General features: G+C 45.3%; 1 protein-coding gene across 2 annotated transcripts in view; it reads left to right on the forward strand.

Annotated features, from left to right (window-relative positions):
• The window catches only part of SMAD4 (SMAD family member 4), an 88217-nt gene that overhangs the window by 58652 nt on the left and 8893 nt on the right, over positions 1-20672 (forward strand). Inside the window, exons 9-11 of one of the 2 annotated variants that reach the window (XM_054724068.1) lie at positions 10474-10657; positions 13634-13802; positions 17404-17539. In XM_054724068.1, the coding sequence (XP_054580043.1) occupies positions 10474-10657; positions 13634-13802; positions 17404-17539 (489 nt within the window). The remainder of the gene's footprint in view (positions 1-10473; positions 10658-13633; positions 13803-17403; positions 17540-20672) is intronic. The other variant, XM_054724071.1, reaches the window with a different exon arrangement.

The following is a 20672-nucleotide window of genomic DNA, read 5'->3' on the forward strand; positions in this document are numbered from 1 at the left end:
TCCACTGAGCCAAACCGGCTAGGGCTAATTTGCTCATTTTTCTATGTAGCTCTCATTTTAGCCCCAGCTTTGCCACAATGCTGAATTTCCTGTCATCGAGGTCAGGCACATCAGCTAGGCCAGTGGTCGGCGAACTCATTAGTCAACAGAGCCAAATAGCAACAGTACAACGATTGAAATTTATTTTGAGAGCCACATTTTTTAAACTTAAACTTCTAACGCCACTTCTTCAAAATAGACTCACCCAGGCCGTGGTGTTTTGTGGAAGAGCCACACTCAAGGGGCCAAAGAGCCACATGTGGCTCAAGAGCCGCAGTTTGCCGACCACGGGACTAGCCTTTCGGCTCAATGACTCTCCTGAGGTGGCCTCTGCCTCGCTGCTCGCGTGGACCAGGCTCACCTCAGAGTTGTCCCCCACGAACATCTCTTCCCCGTGGAGGACAGGATTCGTGGGACCAGAAGGTGAAGGGGGTGGAGAGGGATAGGACGCCTTGGTGAGTTGCCAGTAACAACCTAGAGAAGTGAGCCAGGCAAAGGCATTCCTCCAGGAGAAACGTAACAGATGGAACAGGGATTTGAACTAGGTCTGGTGGCCACGCCCCTCCCAAGCAGCCCGCTGATGGCCCCCGGACTCAGGGCTCTGAGTAGGGACAGTGACAGCTGGCATCAGCTGGAGCCGTGGGGGCGCCACTGCACCGGGGTGTCAGCTCTCCTGTGCTTCCCAGGATTCCTTGTCGTGTTGTAAACATCCCATTTGCTGGAGTTCTTGGCAGTCAGAGTTTAAAGTCAAACAGTACCATGTAATCCTACCTCATAAAATGGTAATATGTAAATTACCATCACTCCGCTATGCCCACGATTGGGCAGAGGGAGGCGCAGGGGGCGGGACTCGGGGTGGCCGGGGTAGCCGATTGGGCCGGCAGGACGCTGAGCTCGTGCCGCCACTGGCGCAAGCTCAGTGTCTGCGCCATGGCTGTGCTGCGGCACAGAAGGGGCCTCTGGGGCAGCGAGCTCACGTCCAGCCGCCGACCATCAAAAGCGGGGGAGCTGGGTGCCTGTCTGCTGGTGCACCAGGCACCCAGCTCCTCCACGATCGAAAGCGAAAGCGTGTAGGGGACCCTACGCGTGCATGATTCAATCATGCACTGGGCCTCTAGTATTTGATAAATAAAAATGAACGAACCTAATCTATAAGCTGCGGAGAGTAATAAGCAAACACACACTCACTCCCCAGTCTTCAGAACTAGAACACGGGAAGGTTCTGTGAAGATGGAGACAATCTCAGGTGACCTCCTGCCTAAGCTGGTAGCTGACCCACCTGGAGGCACCCTCAGACCTGCCGTGTCTCCTGGGGGCCCATTTGACAGCTTCTGTCTACCGCGCCTTTAAGCTGCAGTTTATCTGGGAAACTCGGTCAGGCACACTTAGCATCTCAGGGCTGGTGTGAGGATAAACTGAGGGGAATGTATGGGAAGTAGTTAACCAGGTGCCTGGTGCACAGGAAGGGCTAATGCAGGTCAGCTGTCATCACCATCACCATCAGATCCTTAATGGGAACCCGTGTTTGGGGGCCGCCCTGACCTTTGACATGCACGGGCCTGGCTCTCCATCCAGCCCAGGGAGGGGCTGTTTTGGCGTCCTCATTGGGGCGCTGGTGACCTCCGCCCCTCACCCCTGCCCTCTCTCCCCGCACCCCAACCCCAGCGCAGCTGTGCGGGGGGCTGTGACGGTCGCAGCCTGGCTGCCTTGGAGTCGGGGCGGCAGCGGCGGGAGCTCAGGTGCAGGGCGGGGAAGCCCTTTGCCCGGAGGCCCGCCCTCCCCAGGGAGTCTGGTCCCGCAGAGCCGCCCACGGGAGCCGGGAAGGGCTGGCGGAGGGGTGTTTGGGGGAGACGGCGGGCGCCAGGGCACAGGCCGCCCGCGGGGAGCGGGGACAGAGGCGCGGGCAGCCGGGCATTAGCTGGCCGGGCCCGGGCCGGGTTTGTCCCCAGGAGGAGCCGGGGCGCGCGGCGCTGGGGCGGGCTGGGAGGGAGGGAGGGGGTGACCAGGGAACCGGGGGAGAGCGGGGAGGCGCCTCTGCGGGCGGCCCACTTCCTGCGATGACCACCAGGGGTCGCCATTGTCGCGCGAAGGCGGCGGGCGTGTCTGCCCTGGAGGCTCCCCCTCCGCCCCTCCTCCCGCTGCTCCCCAGTGAGGTCCTGGGAGGGGACACCCCGGGTCCCAGCCTCCTGGAGCCGCTCGCCCGGCACCAGAGCCCGATGGCGAAGGTCTGCGCAGGGTGCTGGCCGCCGCCCCAGACACGTGGGCTGGCCCACCCGCTGCCGCCTGAGGCCCGGCGCCAGACGAACACCCCTGCTCCCGACCCCGCGAGTTTGACACGTTAAGCATCTTTAATCCCGCGCTGCAAGGACTCCTGGGAGGTGGCTGCGACAGCGGTCACTGTCGTCCACCAGAGCCTGGGATGGCGGGGAGCTAAGCCGGGCCCTCGCTTGCCCAGACCAGGAAGGTGCCCCGCTCGCTGAGCACTGGCCACCCTGGAGGTCTGCAGGCCTCCCGAGCCCCTTCCCCTCCTGGGGCCCAAGTGGGCTCAGAGGGGCCAGGAGTGGCCTTCCGAGCATCCGAGGGAAGGTGTTACCCCCACCGACACCCCCCTCGGCTCTCAGAGCCCTGCTTCACTGACAGATGGGGGGGCTCCCTCCCAGCGGGGCTCCCTCCAGGCCAGGAGGCAGCTCCAGAGGACAACTGGCATCAGGGAGCGCCCGTGTCCCCTTCCCGTTACTCACTAACCCTCTCCAGAGCTTTAAACGGGAATGTCACCACCGACTTCAGACGAGGAAAGTGAGGCGCAGAGACTGAAGTCTCTCTGGGACTCAGGTGCCTGAAGGGAAGCCTCGTGTGAAGGGACATGAAGGATCAGGAGGGGACACTGGCGGCGCCACCACCCCAGTCCCTCGCTAGGCTACCCATAGATTGCTTCTCCAAAAGAGCAGGGGATTTCGTGGTGAATAAGTGGCCACGTGTAGGGGTGACACCGGGAACATTTATTTTTTTTGCATCCGCTGCAATGGGACCAGAGCGTTAGAAAAATGCTGTAGAAACTAGAGGACGCTCTCAGCGCCCCCTGGTGGGGAGGGAGGGCGCTGCTCCCGCCCTGGAGGGAACGCGTCCCTGGAAGTGGGGAGATCTGAAGTAGATGCTGGAAAGAAAAATAAGTCGCCGTGTCTGTCTTAGAAGATAGATTCAGGAATCTGGCTAATTGGAATTTAGAAACAGATTAAATTATGCTGAAAGGAGTAAATAGCTAAGTAGATTTTCTCAGTTCATAGTTTGAATATAACTTTTTAACTATAGAAGTAATAAAACAGAGACAGTTTAGCCCTAACCGGTTTGGCTCTGTGGATAGAGCGTCGGCCTGTGGACTGAAAGGTCCCAGGTTCGATTCCGGTCAAGGGCATGTGCCTGGGTTGCGGGCACATCCCCAGTAGCAGGTGTGCAGGAGGCAGCTGATTGATGTTTCTTTTTTTTTTTTTTTAATATATTTTATTGATTTTTTACAGAGAGGAAGGGAAAGGGATAGAGAGTCAGAAACATCGATGAGAGAGAAATATCGATCAGCTGCCTCCTGCACACCCCCTCCTGGGGATGTGCCCGCAACCAAGGTACATGCCCTTGACCGGAATCGAACTTGGGACCCTTGAGTCCGAAGGCGACGCTCTATCCACTGAGCCAAACCGGTCAGGGCTGATCGATGTTTCTAACTCTCTATCCCTCTCCCTTCCTCTCTATAAAAAAATCAATAAAATATATTTAAAAAAAAATAAAGTTTAGGCATAACATACTGAAGGCTTCTTAACACAAACATAGGATTTTTATTTGTTTTTTCTTTCCTCCATAACTGTCTTATCATAAAAAGATGCAAAATATATCATTTTAACTCACCCCCTTAATTTTCACCCTAATTTAAAAAATGTTTTATTATAAAGGATTTCAAACATACAACAAATACCAGAATAATATGGGAGATCCCGCCCTCATTGCACTCATCCCTCAGTTTTAGCTATTAACAACTAATGGCCAATCTTGCTTCATTCATATCCCCCTACTTCTCATTCATACCCTCACCTTCTATTTGGAAGGAAATCCTATATAGTCATTGTATATGTAGGTACTTCAGCATATATTTCCAATAAAGATTTTGTAAAAGTATAACTATAGTAACCATAATGATTAATTTAAAGGATAACATAGTTTCTCAAATAGATCTGTATAATTTTCTTAAACAGTGTTCTGTTATTTGTTATTTATGTTGGTTCCATTTTTTCTTCTGGCCGTTAGAACAGTGAGGGTAAGATCTTGATGCTTATAACTCTTCAGTTTAATAGATTGGAAGAATTTCTGGATCAGAAGGCCAAATTGATTTACACATTAGAGTATGAAAAGCACTTTTACTATGTTCACCAGGAGTAAATGTGAGAGTTTAATAAACTTTGTGCTGATTTAGGATTCAAATAATATTTGTTTTGATTTAGAGGAAAAGTCTGATTTAAAGAAATGTTCAGAGACATTTTTAAACATATATATTAACTAGAGGCCCAGTGCATGAAATTTGTGCATGGGGGGGAGGATCCCTCAGCCCAGCCTGCACCCTCTTTAATCCGGGACCCCTCGGACATCCCTCTCGCAATCTGGGACCACTGGCTCCTAACTGCTCACCTGTCTGATTGCCCCTAACTCCTCTGCCTGCCTGCCTGATGGCCCCTAACTGCACACCCCCCCGCCCCCCGCCAGCCTATTGCCCCTAACTGCTCTCCACTGCCAGCCTGTTTGCCCCTAACTGCCTCTGCCTCCGCCCCCACCACCGTGGCTTTGTCTGAAAGGAAGGCAGGACGACCAGTCTAATTAGCATATTACCCTTTTATTAGTATAGATTAGTTAAGTTATTCTCTGTAGTGGATTTTCTTTTTTTTTTTAAAATATATTTTATTGATTTTTTACAGAGAGGAAGAGAGAGGGAACAGAGAGTCAGAAACATCGATGAGAGAGAAACATCGATCAGCTGCCTCTTGCACACCCCCTACTGGGGATGTGCCCGCAACCAAGGTACATGCCCTTGACTGGAATTGAACCTGGGACCCTTGAGTCCGCAGGCTGACGCTCTATCCACTGAGCCAAACTGGTTTTGGCTGTAGTGGATTTTTCTATATGGTATTTGCATATTTGTTGTTTTAAACATTTTTGTGGGTCAAGGGGCCTTGCCTTTATATAAACTAGAGGCCCGGTGCATGAAATTCGTGCACTCAGGGGGTTCCCTCAGCCTGGCCTGCACCCTCTTGCAGTCCAGGAGCCCTCGGGGGATAGCTGACTGACGGCTTAGGCCCGGTCCCTGCAGGGAGTGGGCCTAAGCCGGCAGTCAGACGTCCTTAGCACAGAGGCAGGAGAGGCTCCTGCCACCGCTGCTGCGCTCTCCAGCCATGAGCCCGGCTTATGGCTGAGCGCTGCTTCCCCTGAGGGAGCTCACTGACCACCATGGGGCAGCTCCTGCATTGAGTGTCTGCCCCCTGGTTGTCAGTGCGCGTCATAGCGACCAGTCATTCCACTGCTCGGTCAATTTGCATATTTTATTATATAGGATTTTTATTGAGAAATGTAATAAATAGAAAAGTACATAAAACATGGATACATACAATCTAATGAATAACATTAAAGCCAGTACCTGTATAACCCCCACCCAGATCAAAAACTAAAACAGGGCAGCACTCCCAGAAACCTTCCTACCTCAGGCACTTTGTCTGTCTAAAACGTTCCTACCCTCCCCCCGGTGGTAACCACGATCCTGCCATATATGTATTGCTCTTTGAAAGTGATGACTACATCTCTAAACAGTCTAGTTCAGTAGTTTTGTCTTATTTGTATTTGAAATTATAGAATTGGTATCAGGATCTTAATTTTGTTTGTGAATAAATATATTGTGATCAGAAGGAAATATCTAGAATCTTAAGAATGAGGATTTTTGCTGGTTTCGAGGCAGCATCACTGAGAGTCAATAGTGACCTCTGGCAATTTGGGGGTCAGGGGATGGGGTGAGGTGTCCGTCTTTGTAAGGCTTAGTTTGCCGAACACTCATTAGTCAACAGAGCCAAACATCAACAGGACAACGACTGAAATTTCTTTTGAGAGCCAAATTTTTTAAACTTAAACTTCTTCTAACGCCACTTCTTCAAAATAGACTCGCCCAGGCCATGGTATTTTGTGGAAGAGCCACACTCAAGGGGCCAAAGAGCCTCAATGTGGCTCGCGAGCCGCAGGTTGCCGACCACTGGCTTAGTGGAAGGTGATCTACAGGAATGAGGGTAATCAGGGCTCTGAAGAAAGAACTACCCTAGATGGAATGGTGGTGTGGGTTTGGGAGTGGTGGCATATATCCTGCAATCGCTTTTGGCCTCATGATAGCTTTACTTCATTCTTCTCAGGCTAGAACCGATGTTGAGGCCTCCGAGCTTCTGGTGGTGAGGGAACAGCATTAACGAGTTATGAGCCGTGCATCTGTAGCCCTGCATGGGCAGGGAAGCCTCTGTCTCTGAGTATAATAGGAAGGGACTCAATGGTGAGGATGATCCTGAAAGGTCTCTGGTCCAAGTGGTTGCAGGAGGGGCCCCGCTCTGCCCACACCTTGAATGGAGTCAGCTGGTTGGAACTCAGAAGGCTGTGAACTCTTTGGCTGTGAATACTCATGGGCCCTAGAGGAGTTTTAACTCACAACCGTTTATTTTCCTCTTGGACTGTTCAAAGAATATTCTAACTGATCTCCGCCCCCCTCCCCTTTTATTTATTTCTTTTGGTGAGGGAAATTGATTGGGTGAATCACAGAGATAGAAGTAATTCCTAGAAGAAATGGGGTTAGGCAGCAAGTTACAGAGGTAGAGGAGGGGCCCTCGGAGCTTGGGAGTGAGGAAGCTGATGGGAATGGACCTGGGTGGGGAGGGAGAGAGGGGAGGGAAAGGCACAGGTGTGCTCCGGGGAGGGAGAGCGCACTGGGTCCTCCCTCTTAAGCGTTTGAAGGCAGGGATTTTGGGGGAGGTCCCGGGGAAAGATCTTAATAGGATACACAGCAGTTCTTCAGGTGTATCCTTTCAGGGTTGTGGTCTCCAACGATTGATAGGCGAGCACCAGGGCAGGGGTCATGATTCAGTGCAGCGGGTCCTGAGGTCAGCAGTGCCTGGTTTTTTCCTTATCTGGGCCTGGAGCTGAAATACAGGGAGTGATGGCGTCTTCCCAGGCCGGGTCGAGCGGGCATATGCCTTGGAGTCAGCGAGCAGGCAAGTCACACGGCACCAAATGTGCTGTAGGCTGTGGGAACAGCACCAGGTGTCTGACCCCTGAGGTCACACCAAACCTGGGTTCAGCAACCTGGGTACTTGGATTCTGGCTGGGGTGGGGGTGAGGCAGAGAGAGAGGGCAGGGAAAGGCCTGGGCCTGCACCGAGCGGGGAGAGCACCTGACTTGCCTATTGCGTAGGCTTCCAGTCATACTGCCCTTCTCCTCACCATCGAATGTCTACTACACTCAGCCTCATGCAAGGGTATGTTTACTGGTTGTAGAGAGGGAGGGAGGGAGAGAGAAGAGAGAGAGAGAGAGAGAGAAACATTAATATGAGAGAAAAACTTAGATCAGTTGCGTCTTGTACACGCCTAGAGAGACTAAGGATTGAACCCAAAACTTAGGCCTGTGCCCTGACCCCCAGACCTCTCAGTGTATGACACGCCAACCGAGCTACACTGGCCAGGGCGAGAGGACCTTTATGTGCCATAAAAGATTCTCACAGGGCATCTCATTCAGAGCTAAATAATATAAAGAATAATTCATAATGAATCTCTTAGGTGCTTTATCCAAAGTTCTAACTTTAAAAAAAGTTAACCAGATTTAAAAATATTTCCTTGAATGACGTGATTTCAGAAATGAAAGGTGATACCTTGGAGATGTACATTTTCCATTGGAATTGAACAGCATTTATTTGATAAAGCTGTGCTTTGTTTCCCCATTACAACACATAATTTAGCTAAGTTCTTACATTGTAAAAAAAGTTTCATGTTGTTAACTCAGCCTTTTACAACCTCTTCTCTGGCCAACTTCACTAATTTGGGAACAAGAAACAAAGGATCAATGGCCAGCACAGCCCGCACAGAACAGCCCCACTTCCTCTGAAAGGAGCTGGGCATTAAGAAAGTGCTCTCTGGCTGAGTGATTTCAGCCTGTGCTGATGGTAATGGTGTGAAGCTGCAGGCTTGTCACTTACATGGCTTTTGAAGAGCAAAGAGAGATCCAGAAAGGCCTCATGAACTTAACGAATTCTTCGGACCTGCTCCTGTTTTAAAAGTAAGAATGTTCCCTCTCGTCTGGTGAGCACCTTGGGAGTGGAATAGAGAAGTTCTCACATGCTGTGTGGTATCCCAGCCCTGCCAAGGTCCCTGGAACCCGTTTAGATGACCTCTGGCCCTCTCTGTCCTCACAGACAGTAACCCCTTCCTCCTGCTTCCTTAGGCCTCATGCCCTCTTCATAACAGATGCTCATTTTTCATTCCTGGTTTGTGGTACATCTCTCCTTCCTAGCCGAGCGGGTCAGCTCTTCAGAGAGTAGCTTCACGTAACATCCTTGTTGTATGGTGTCTGAAATATTAGGGAAACAAACAAAAAACGCTTGGTGACTGGAAAATAATACAATAAGGTGTAAGTGCAAGTACAGACATTGCAGTTCATGATAACAGTATGTTTTTTTATTTAAACAAGAAGATTTTACAAGTCCTTTTCCCCACCCTGAATGGACTCAGGAAAAACGTTGCTCACTATGGAACGTTACTTCTAGATAGTGTTCTTCAGTGTGAACTAGGAAAGGCATGTAGTTGCACCTCATTTGTTTACTATCACTGTAAACACTCATGACTTCAGGGCATTGTTTGTAACAAGATTTACTTTTTGGACTCATTGTGTAAAGACCTCTTTTAAGTGCTGTTAGTGGTTTCAGCTGCCAAAGCACGGGTGCTTGGTATGTTGGCTTCGATAACCTCTAGTTTATCTAGTTTAGCTTCAAGCAGCATCCCTGCCAGGTGTTGGCTGAAGCTTCTCGTTCAAAGCAGAATGTGATGTCTTGACTGAAGAAGTTTACTCTAAGGAATAACTTCATAAATATTTCAAAATGGGATTTTTAACAAGGCATTTTATGTCACTAGTTTTCATGTTGCAATGACAAAAAATATTTAAAGGAATGTTTGTATTCATGATTAGTTGATTTGATCTGTTTGAGAAAACAAGAATTTTAATTTTTGTATCTTCATGGTCCATTTTATTCTTTATTGGAAAGTATTTTCTTTCTTGGTAACATTTAAACCAATTAGATACATAGAATAAAGGTTTTAAAAAATGTATTTTAAGCATCAATTATACTTCATTTTAAGATTATTTTGAGACGGGGTTGAAAAGATCTATTTTTCTATCCTTTCAGATTGTTAAGAGCTTTGTTGCTTCAAATCCTAGTCCAGTCAGAGTTCATAAGTGGCACATTGACGTGCAGATAAGTAATTGGTTAATCAGCAGAAAACTTGACAAACCCAACCAAGTAGTGCCTCCTTTCCCCCTAATCATTCACAGTCATTTTAAATCATTTGTTGTTGTTCAAATGAACACACTAAATCCATCTTCAGTGTTAAAATCATAGTGGTAAACATGACTTGACTTCACTAAGTGATACAACAAATGACCTTTCAGCCAAGAGACGATTGAGCATTCCCACTCACAGCAGCTATCTAGTTAGAGTGTAATTAACCTTGACTCTGGTCTGAATGAATGGCTGACTAGCTTGGGTCCTTACACTCAATTAGGGAACTAGAAAAATATGCTATGGGTTGATGTTTTCAATAATATTCCTCAGATTATGTCTTAAAGTCAGTGTGTTTAAAAAAAGAAAAGTTTAGTCTGCCTTAGTGGTTAGATCATTGTGCAGATACACCATGGCTACAGGTTCGATGCCCTGTCAGGACACATGCAAGAGTCAACCAATCGAATGCATAAATATAAGAGGAACCACAAATTAGTCTCTCTCTCTCTCTCTCTCTCTCTCTCTCTCTCTCTCTCTCTCTCTCTCTCTCATAATCAATTTTAAAAATTAAAAAAATATGTGCAATGAAATGACATGGTAAAATAATTTATTTTCTATCCTGATTACTTTTGTTCTTTGAATTCTCAGTTGACTTGGTCTTTTGAGGTAAGAAACAAATTCCACATTTTAAAAATGACTAGAGTTTCAAGAATGCTAGGCACTGAGCTGAAAAATAGAAGACAGGAAAATGCCTAGATATTTAAAGCATCATCATTTTATTAAATTCTTCTGGGTGCTTTTCAGATTCCTCTTCTGTGCCTTCAGCCTTTATTGTAGGAACAGCTTTGCCTTAGGGAGTGATGTTTTCTCCCATTTGTCTCTTATAGCTCCTGAGTATTGGTGTTCCATCGCTTACTTTGAAATGGATGTTCAAGTAGGAGAGACATTTAAGGTTCCTTCAAGCTGCCCTATTGTTACTGTTGATGGGTATGTGGACCCTTCTGGAGGAGATCGCTTTTGCTTGGGTCAACTCTCCAATGTCCACAGGACAGAAGCCATTGAGAGAGCAAGGTATTGATTGTAGAGGTATTTTCAAAGTTGAATACACTACATTGTCTTTTAGTCAGTTATATTTCTCAGTGTGGATAATGTGTGTTCCACTAGGAAAGAAGAATAAAGGTCATCTTGAAAATTCAGAATCAGTAAGCATTCCACTTGTATTGTAGATGTTTGTTACTTAAAATATGAAAAATAATGGTCTTAAAATTGTTTTTAAATTATGTACAGTTGGTATACAATCTTATCTTGGTTATATCAGTTTCAGGTGCACAATATAGTGACTCGACATTTTTATACCTTACAATGTGATCACCCCACTAATTCTAGTAATCAATCATGTCAAGTATCACAATATTATTAACTAAACTAAAGGCCCAGTGCATGGGAGGGGTCCCTCAGCCTGGTCGGCGATCGAGGCCTATCAGGGGGCCGGCCAGCTGTGGGGAGGGACCCCGGGAGGTTGGCCGGCCTGGGGGAGGGGCCGAGGGAGGTTGGCTGGGGGAGCACACTGACCACCAGAGGGCAGCTCCTGCATTGAGTGTGCATCATAGCAACTGGTCGACCAGTCATTCCGGTTGTTCGGTTGTAATGGTCGCTTAGGCTTTTTATGTATAGACTAGAGGCCCGGTGCACGAATTCGTGCACCAGTGGGATTCCTTGGCCTGGTCTGTGGGATTGGGCCAAAACTGGCTCTCCGACATCACCCAAGGGGTCCTGGATTGTGAGAGGGTGCAGGCCAGGCTGAGGGCCCCCATAGGTGCAAGACCAGGGCCAGGGAGGGACGAGGGAGGTTGACCAGCTGGGGAGGGACTGTGGGAGGGCTTCAGGATGTGTCTGGCCCATCTTGCCCAGTCCCGATTGGCCAGACTCCAGCAGCAAGCTAACCTACCAGTCAGAGCATCTGCCTCCTTGTGGTCAGTGCACGTCATAGCGTGCAGTTGAGCGGCCTTAGCATATCATTAGCATATTACACTTTTATTGGTTGAACAGACGACCAGACAATTGGACACTTAGCATATTAGGCTTTTATTATACAGGATTCCCCTTTCTCTTTTCACCCATCCCCCCACCACCTCCTTTCTGGTAACTATTCTGTTGGTCTCTGTTTCTATGAGCCTGTTTTTATTTTGTTTTGTTTTTTGATTCCTCATATAAGTGAAACCATACGATATTTGTCTTTCTCTGCCTCACTTATTTTACTTAGCATAATACCCATGTTGTCAAAAACGACAAGGCTTTATTCTTTTTGTTGGTGCTTAATATTTCATTGTGCCACATCATCTTTAAGATTCTTTTGTTTGTAAGTGAGGTTCCTGTTTTGAATAGTAACAAGACCTGTTTTGAATAGTAACAAGACCAATTTAAAAACTAGTTTTTGTATCCTCCAATCATGTATTCTACACATCTATTGAAAGGCAATAATATAAAATGAAGACATGGCTCTGCATGTGTTATTTATAATGTTGGGAAACAATGAAAGGGAAGTGGTTGAGTAAACTTTGATAAACTTATTTTTATGTAGTCATTAAAATGTTAATAAAATGTTTACATAGTCAAATGTAAATGCTTAAGATGAAATATTATAGGAAAACATACACAGTGTTAGGTACTTTGTAATCTCAACTCTAAGAAAATGTGTGTGTGTGTAAATACATAGTCTTGGCTCTGTCGCTAGCTGTGTGTCTTCGGCAGATCACCTGGTCCCCAAGCCAGTGCTGTCTAGGAAATGTCTGTGATGAAGGGAATGGTTTGTATCTGTGCTGTCCAGTACTGTAGCCACGTGTAACCTTTGAGCACTTAAGATATAGTCATGTGATTAACTGAATTTTTAAATTATTTTTAATTAAATTAAATAGCCACTTATAGTAGCTAGTGGCTATCAGTTTGGACAGTGTGGCTATAAGCCTTAGTTTCATCATTTATGAAGTGGGAATAATAATATTGAGCTCATTGAATTGAGGGTTCAGTGAGAATTTATGTTACATGTTTCTAACACATAGTAACTACGCATTGTATCATGTATACTAGGGGCCTGGTGCATGGATTCGTGCACATTGAGAGAAATTAATTAGAAGGTGGCTGGCGGGGTGGGACTGGGTGAGGCAGCTGGACATTCCCTGGAACCAACTTTCTGCAGTCCTTCCCCGGCCGGCCACACCTGGGGCAGTATCTCAACTCAAAGGGTGTCTGAGGTCACCGAGCTCAGTAAATTAGATTTGGGGCCAGCAGTGCCCCAGCAACAACATAACCCATGGCCGAAGGTGGAATTCTGTGGCTCCCTCCTCTCTGGTTCCAGGATGCATCACCCGAAAACCACCACTGCCAAGTCACCACAGCTCGGCAGCTCTTGCGTTGAGCATCTGCCCCCTGGTGGTCAGTGCGCATCATACCAGCTAGCCATTCAGCCAGTGGGACAATCTCTTAGCCTTTTATATATATATAGATGCCCATCATTATTATATATGAACTAGAAGCCCGGTGCATGAATTTGTGCACCAGTGGGGTCCCTCGGCTTGGCCGATGATTGGGGCTGATCAAGGCCATCTCACCCAGTCCTGATTAGGGCTGATGGGGGCCGGCTGGCCAGGGAAGGACCGCAGGATGTTGGCTGTCTGGGGAAGGACCGTGGGAGGGCTCCAGGGCATGTCCGGCCCATCTCGCCAAGTCCTGATAGGCTGGACCCCAGCAGCAAGCTAACCTACCAGTCAGAATGTCAACCCCCTGGTGGTCAGTGCGCATCCTAGCAGCTGGTGGAACGGTCGCATGAACGGTCGGACACTTAGCATATTAACGCTTTTATTATATAGTATAAGATTTAAAAAAGAAGGGACTATACAAAATATACAATGGCAATCTTTTGATTATGGTGTTATATGAAGTTGTTTATTCTTTTTTAATTTTTAAAATATTGAGTATGGTATGTCATCTGAACTAATATATATTTTAATACTTATCAAAATAAAATGTAATTCCCTCTTCCTCCCTAAGGTTGTGCATAGGCAGAGGTGTGCAGTTGGAATGTAAAGGTGCAGGCGATGTTTGGGTCACGTGCCTCAGTGACCATGCGGTCTTCGTTCAGAGTGACCACTTGGACAGAAGAACTGAGACTGTGCGTGGAATAGGTGTCCATAAGATCTGCCCAACGACGTGTCAAAAGGTGAGTGCACGTTCTCCTTAAATATTTCAGACCTGGGAGGCTCTGTTTGTTTGGAGAATTGAGATGGAGGAGGGAGAAAAAGAAAAAAATGTCTTTTTGTGTATCAAATCCCAGAAATTATGCTGTTTTTAAAACACATTTCCTTGGGGGCATTTATTGACATGGCTGCTTATCTCGTTTTGTGATTTACATTCATGCCCTATTATCTCAGGAGCAAATTTGTTAAATGGTTTAGACTAACACACAGGTTCTTGAAAATATTGAGTGAACCTATAAGCATATTCCTTTGTTATAAAAAGATGTAAAATGTTCATAGCCAATCTTTAGGATTTTATGAAAGGAAATTCTAATTACTCAATCAAATTAAGCCTAAGGTATTTTTTATTATTACATATTCAATTCATTTTACTTTGATAAAAAAAACACTGTTTGAAAGAGAAATATTGTAATTAGATAGCCCCTTCCTCTCTCTACACACACACACACACACACATTATATATATACTGTTTTAATTGATTTTAGAGAGAGAGGAAGGGAGAGAGAAAGAAGCATTGATGTGAGAGAGAAACAGATGGGCTGCCTTCCGCAGGTGCCCTACCCAGGAATTGAACCCATGCCCCTCCAGGACACAGGATGACGCTCATCCAGCTGAGCCACGCTGGCCAGGGCTTAATTTTTGTTTTTGCTCCCTGTCATGGTTTCTCCCTTTGGAGCCATTCTGCCCGAGGCTGACACCCTGGGATCCACATCTCAGAGCCAACTTTTACATTTAGAAGGTAGAGGAGTTGCGTCCCTGGAGGAAGTTGAGTTCCAATCCCCTGGGTCCAATCCTCAGGGCCTGAGTCCTGTGGCAGAGGTTTTTCTGATGCTGACCTCTGCCCTGGGCAAGAATCTGCCTGGGTGCATTTGTGGATTAGCTGGAAGGCATTTCACCAGCCTTTGATTCATGAGCAGATGCCCATTTATAGACCTCAGAGGGCCTGGCTATTGTCTCTCTCTATTTTATTCTAAGAAGCTGAATTTCTGTCCTCTGCACCTACTGTTTGTGGTCGTGGGATCCCAAGTACCTCCTGTCTTTAGCCCTGCTGTCCACTGTGGATTTATCCATCATCATTTGATGGACTATGGGTTGTTTCCACTTGTTGGCTGCTAGGAATAGTGCTGCTATGAACATTCATATTGGAGTTTTTAGGCAGGGGTGTGTTTTTATTTTCTTGGATATATAAGTAGGAGTGGGATTGCAGGATCATAGGCAACTCTATGCTTAACATTTTGAGGGACTGCAGACTGTTTTTATTTTTTTTTTTTTTTTTATTTTTTTTTTTTTTTAATATATTTTATTGATTTTTTACAGAGAGGAAGGGAGAGGGATAGAGAGTTAGAAACATCGATGAGAGAGAAACATCGATCAGCTGCCTCTTGCACACCCCCTACTGGGGATGTGCCCGCAACCAAGGTACATGCCCTTGACCGGAATCGAACCCGGGACCCTTCGGTCCGCAGGCCGACGCTCTATCCACTGAGCCAAACCAGTCAGGACTGCAGACTATTTTAAAAAGCGGCCATGCCCTTTTACATTTCCACCAGCAATGTATATGTGAGGGTTTCAGTTCTCTATATCCTCATCAACACTTGTTGTTATCCTTATTTAGCCTTCCTAGTGGATGTGAAGTGGTATCTCATGGTGATTTTGATTTGCATTTCCTTAATAGCTAATAATGTTAATATCTCTTCAGGTGCTTATTGGTCATTTGTATATCTTCTTTGGAGAAATGTCTGTTTAAATCTTTTGTACATTTTTAAATCGGGTTTTCTTTTTATTATTGAGTTGTAAGAGTTCTTTATATATTCTGGGTATCAGTCCCTTGTCAGATACATACTTTGAAAATATTTTCTCCTGTTCTTTGGCTTGTCTTTCATTTTCTTGATATGATTTGCAACCCACACAAAAGTTGTTCATTTTGATATCTTTGAGTTTATCTGTTCTTTGAATGCGTGTGTTTTTGGTGTCATATCTAAGAAACCATTGCCTACTCCAAAGTCCTGAAAATGTATTACTCCTGTGTTTTGTCCTAAGGGTTTTATAGTTCTGGCTGTAAATTTAGGCCTATTAGACATTTGTAGTGAATTTTTGTGCATAGTTTCAGGAGGTTGATCCAGCTTCGTTCTTCTGCATGAGACTATTCAGTTGTTCCAGCAACCATTTGTCAAAAAGACTGTTTCCCTTACTAAATTATCTTGATACCCCTGTTGAAATGAAGTTGACCTTAAATGTAAAGGCTTATTTCTAGGCTATCAGTTGTATTTCATTGATCTGTGTATCTGTCCTTATGAGAGACTTCTCTGCCTCAATTACTGTAGCTTTGCAGCAAGTTTTGAAATTGGGAAGTGTGAATTCTCTAGCTTTGTTCTTTTTCAGGATTTTTTTGGCTATTGCTATCCCCTGGTTTTCCATAGGAATTATATGCCTGGATTGGAGAATATCAATTAAAAATATTTTTTTTTTGCAGAGAGGAAATGAGAGAGAGATACAGAAAACATCCATAATGAGAGAGAATCTTTGATTGGCTGCCTCTTTCACGCCCCGCACCGGGATCAAGCCTGCAATCCGGGAATGGGAATCACATGGTGACCCCCTGGTTCATAGGTTGATGTTTAACCACTGAGCCACACTGGCTTGGCAAGGATATCAATTTTTAAATAACTTTTGCATGTAGCCAAAACCGGTTTGGCTCAGTGGATAGAGCGTCGGCCTGCGGACTCCAGGGTCCCAGGTTCGATTCCGGTCAAGGGCATGTACCTTGGTTGCGGGCACATCCCCAGTAGGGGGTGTGCAGGAGGCAGCTGATCGATGTTTCTCTCTTATTGATGTTTCTAACTCTCTATCCCTCTCTCTTCCTCTCTGTAAAAAATCAATAAAATATATTTTTAAAAAAAATAACTTTTGCATGTAAATGGAGCAGAGAGAGAAGGTGGTCATGCATACCTTACTCCTCCATCCTGGGAAGTCTTTGGATTATTTGTCAATTTGAGGTGAATGAACAGAACGTGACCGTGTTGAATATATACTACGTACCAGACAGAAGTTATTTTGCTCTTATGGAGTAAAGTATGCATTTCTTAAAAATGCAGATTTGAAAAACAAACAAACACGTAGTGTCAATGCCACTTACCACACTCCTCCAAATAGCTAGAATGGTAAAGAAAAGAAGGTGGCTATATAACTAATAATCCAGCCTTAAGAAAACGCGCAGCAGTTTGTCTTGAAAGGGTGGGGCGATTTGCTAACTGTTTATTTTGCACGCAGAGGTCGTTTTTCACGGGACAAGAACGCTGACCCACACGGAGTTAGATCAAGGGCTCAGGGCCACGTAGCCACCACTGCTGTCCTGCTGGTGAAATGGGTTTCTTGGCCAGCTTTCTTAACCACCAATTCTAGTATGCATAAACACTTAAAATTTTTAATTAATCTTTTCCTTCTGAGAGCTAAATGAAGCTACAGGCTCTAAGGACATTGCGCATGGATTGTTATCTGGAATCTTTTCTGGTGGACTCGTAACATTAAACTGACCCTCCCCCCCCCCCTTTTTTTTTTTAAAGGTCTTTGATTTGTCTGAGTATTATAGTCTAATCCTGAGGCACGTGGCCTTGTTAGATATTGCAGGAGATGGCCTGGTCTCGCCCGAGGCAGAAGTCTTCCCTCTCCCTGGAGCACTAGGTGGGACACTTACAACTCGTAAGTATGCGTTAGTGTTGTTTTTTTTAATTTTATTTTTTAAATCTTTATTGTTGAAAATATTACACATGTCCCCTTTCCCCTTTATTGACCCCTTCTAGCCCCCCCCCCGACCCACCGAGGCCCTCACCCCCCTATTGTCTGTGTCCATGGGTTATGCATACATGCATACAAGGTCTTTGGTTGTTCTCTTCCCACCCACCTATCCCCCCTCGCTTTCCCTCTGAGATTCCACAGTCTGTTCCACGCTTCCATGTCTCTGGATCTATTCTGTTCATCAGTTTACTTTGTTCATTAGATTCCACATATGAGTGAGATCATGTGATGCTTGTCTTTCTCTGACCGGCTTATTTCACTTAGCATCATACTCTCCAGGCCCCTGCATGCTGTCTCAAAGGGTAAGAGAGCCTTCTTTTTGGCTGCGCATAGTACTCCATGGTGTGAGTGTACCACAGCTTTTTTATCCACTCATCTACTGATGGGCACTTGGGCTGTTTCCAGATCTTAGCTATTGAGAATTGCATTGCTATGAACACAGGGGTGCATACATTCTTTCTGACTGGTGTTTCGGGATTCTTATGATATATTCCTAGAAGTGGGATCACTGGGTCTAATGGCAGTGTCATATTTAACTTTTTGAGGAAACTCCATACTGTTCTCCACAGTGGCTGCACCAGTCTGCATTCCCACCAGCAGTGCACGAGGGTTACTTTTTCTCCACATCCTCGCCAGCACTTGTTATTTGTTGATTTGTTGATGGTAGCCATTCTGATAGGTGTGAGGTGGTACCTCACTGTTGTTTTAATTTGCATCTCTCTGATGATCAATGATTTTGAGCATTTTTTCATATGTCTCTTGGCCATTTGTATGTACCCTTTGAAGAAGTGTCTATTTAGGTCCTTTGTCCTATTTTTTAAACTGGTTTGTTTTCCTTTTGTTAAGTTGTATGAGTTCCTTATATATTTTGAATATTAAACCTTTATCAGATATATCATTGCCAAATATATTCTTCCATACAGTGGGCTCCCTTTTCATTTTGTTGATGGTTTCTTTTGCTGTGAAGAAGCTTTTTATTTTGATGTAGTCCCATTTGTTTATTTTCTCCTTAGTTTTCTTTGCCCTAGGAGATGTATCCACAAACATACTGCTACAAGAGATGTCTGAGATTTTGATGCCTGTGGTTTCTTCTAGGATTTTTTATGGTTTCACCACTTACAGTTATGTCTTTTATCCATTTTGAGTTTATTCTTGTGTATGGTGTAAGTTGGTGGTCCAGTCTCACTTTTTTGCATCTGTCCAATTTTCCAAACTTACTTTATTTATTTATTTATTTATTTATTTATTTATTTATTTATTTATGGTATTTTACTTTTTATTTTCTCACAACATCATTTATTGAAGAGACTGAATTGACTCCATTGTATGCTCTGGCCTCCTTCATGAAATATTATTTTATTTTATTTTTGTTTTTTTAATTTAATAAATCTTTATTGTTCAGATTATTACAATTGTTTCTCTTTTTTTCCCCCATAGCTCCCCTCCACCCGGTTCTGACCCCACCCTCTACCCTTACCCACCCCCCCCCACTGTCCTCATCCATAGGTGTACGATTTTTGTCCAATCTCTTCCCACACCCTCCACACCTCTTCCCCCCCCCCCCCCCGAGAATTGTCAGTCCATTGCCTTTCTATGCAACTGATTCTATTATATTCACCAGTTTATTCTGTACATCAGATTTTTTATTCACTTGATTTTTAGATTCACTTGTTGATAAATATATATTTGTTGTTCATAATTTTTATCTTTACCTTTTTCTTCTTCTTCCTCTTCTTAAAGAATACCTTTCAGCATTTCATATAATACTGGCTTGGTGGTGATGAACTCCTTTAGCTTTTTCTTATCTGTGAAGCTCTTTAGCTGACCTTCAATTCTGAATGTCAGCTTGGCTGGGCAGAGTAATCTTGGTTGTAGGTTCTTGCTAGTCATCACTTTAAATATTTCTTGCCACTCCCGTCTGGCCTGCATAGTTTCTGTTGAGAAATAGCTGACAGTCGTAAGGGTGCTCCCTTGTAGGTAACTAACTGTTTTTCTCTTTTAATATTCTCTCTTTGTCTTTTGCTCTTGGCATTTTAATTATGATGTGTCTTGGTGTGGTCCTCTTTGGATTCCTTTTGTTTGGGGTTCTCTGCGCTTCCTGGACTTGTAAGTCTATTTCTTTCACCAGATGGGGGAAGTTTTCAGTCATTATTTCTTGAAATAGGTTTTCAGTATCTTGCTCTCTCTCTTCTTCTGTCACCCCCATAATTCTGATGTTGGTACACTTGAAGTTGTCCCAGAGGCTCCTTACACTGTCTTCATATTTTTGGATCCTTTTTTCTTTTTGCTTTTCCGGTTGGGTGTTTTTTGCTTCTTTGTATTTCAAATCTTTGACTTGATTCTTGCGATCCTCTAGTCTGCTGTTAGATCTCTGTATAATATTTTTTATTTCAGTCAGTGTGTGCTTAATTTCTAGTTGGTCCTTTTTCATATCCTTGAGGGTCTCGCTAAATTTATAGGCCTTTTCTAGAAAATTCTTGAAAAACCTTATAACCGTGGTTTTGAATTCTATATTCAGTTGTTTGCTTTCCTCCATTTCTTTTGTTTGTGATCTGTTTCTTTGTCTCTGCATTTTTGCTGCTTCCCTGAGTTGGTAGGGTGGCTTTGTGTGCTAGGTGTCCTATAGGGCCCAGTGGCTCAGCCTCCCCAGTTACCTGAGGTGGCCACTCTTGGTGCACCTCTTTGTGGGCTGTGTGCACAGTCTTATTGTAGTTAAGCCTTGATTGTTGTTGGTATCACTGGGAGGAATTGACCTCCAGGCCAATTGGCTGTGAGGATCAGCTGTGTCTACACTGGGAGAACTTCTGTGCTGAAGACTCCCTTATGAGACAAGACTTGCAAAAGCCTCTGTGCTCAGCTTGGATGGAGCGGAGTCTCAGAGTAGACAGCATTGGTTTCCCTGTCAGCCCTGCCCTAAGAGGCCCCTGGGTCTTAGTGTCCCGCGGCAATCGCTGCAAGCACCGCTGAGAGAAAGCCGCCCTCGAGTTTCGCCCGCTGCCAGACAGTCCAGTTTCTCCCCGAATGAGTCTGGGTCCCC

Source organism: Eptesicus fuscus, chromosome 12, assembly GCF_027574615.1.
Source record: "Eptesicus fuscus isolate TK198812 chromosome 12, DD_ASM_mEF_20220401, whole genome shotgun sequence".
NCBI classification, from domain to species: Eukaryota; Metazoa; Chordata; class Mammalia; order Chiroptera; family Vespertilionidae; genus Eptesicus; species Eptesicus fuscus.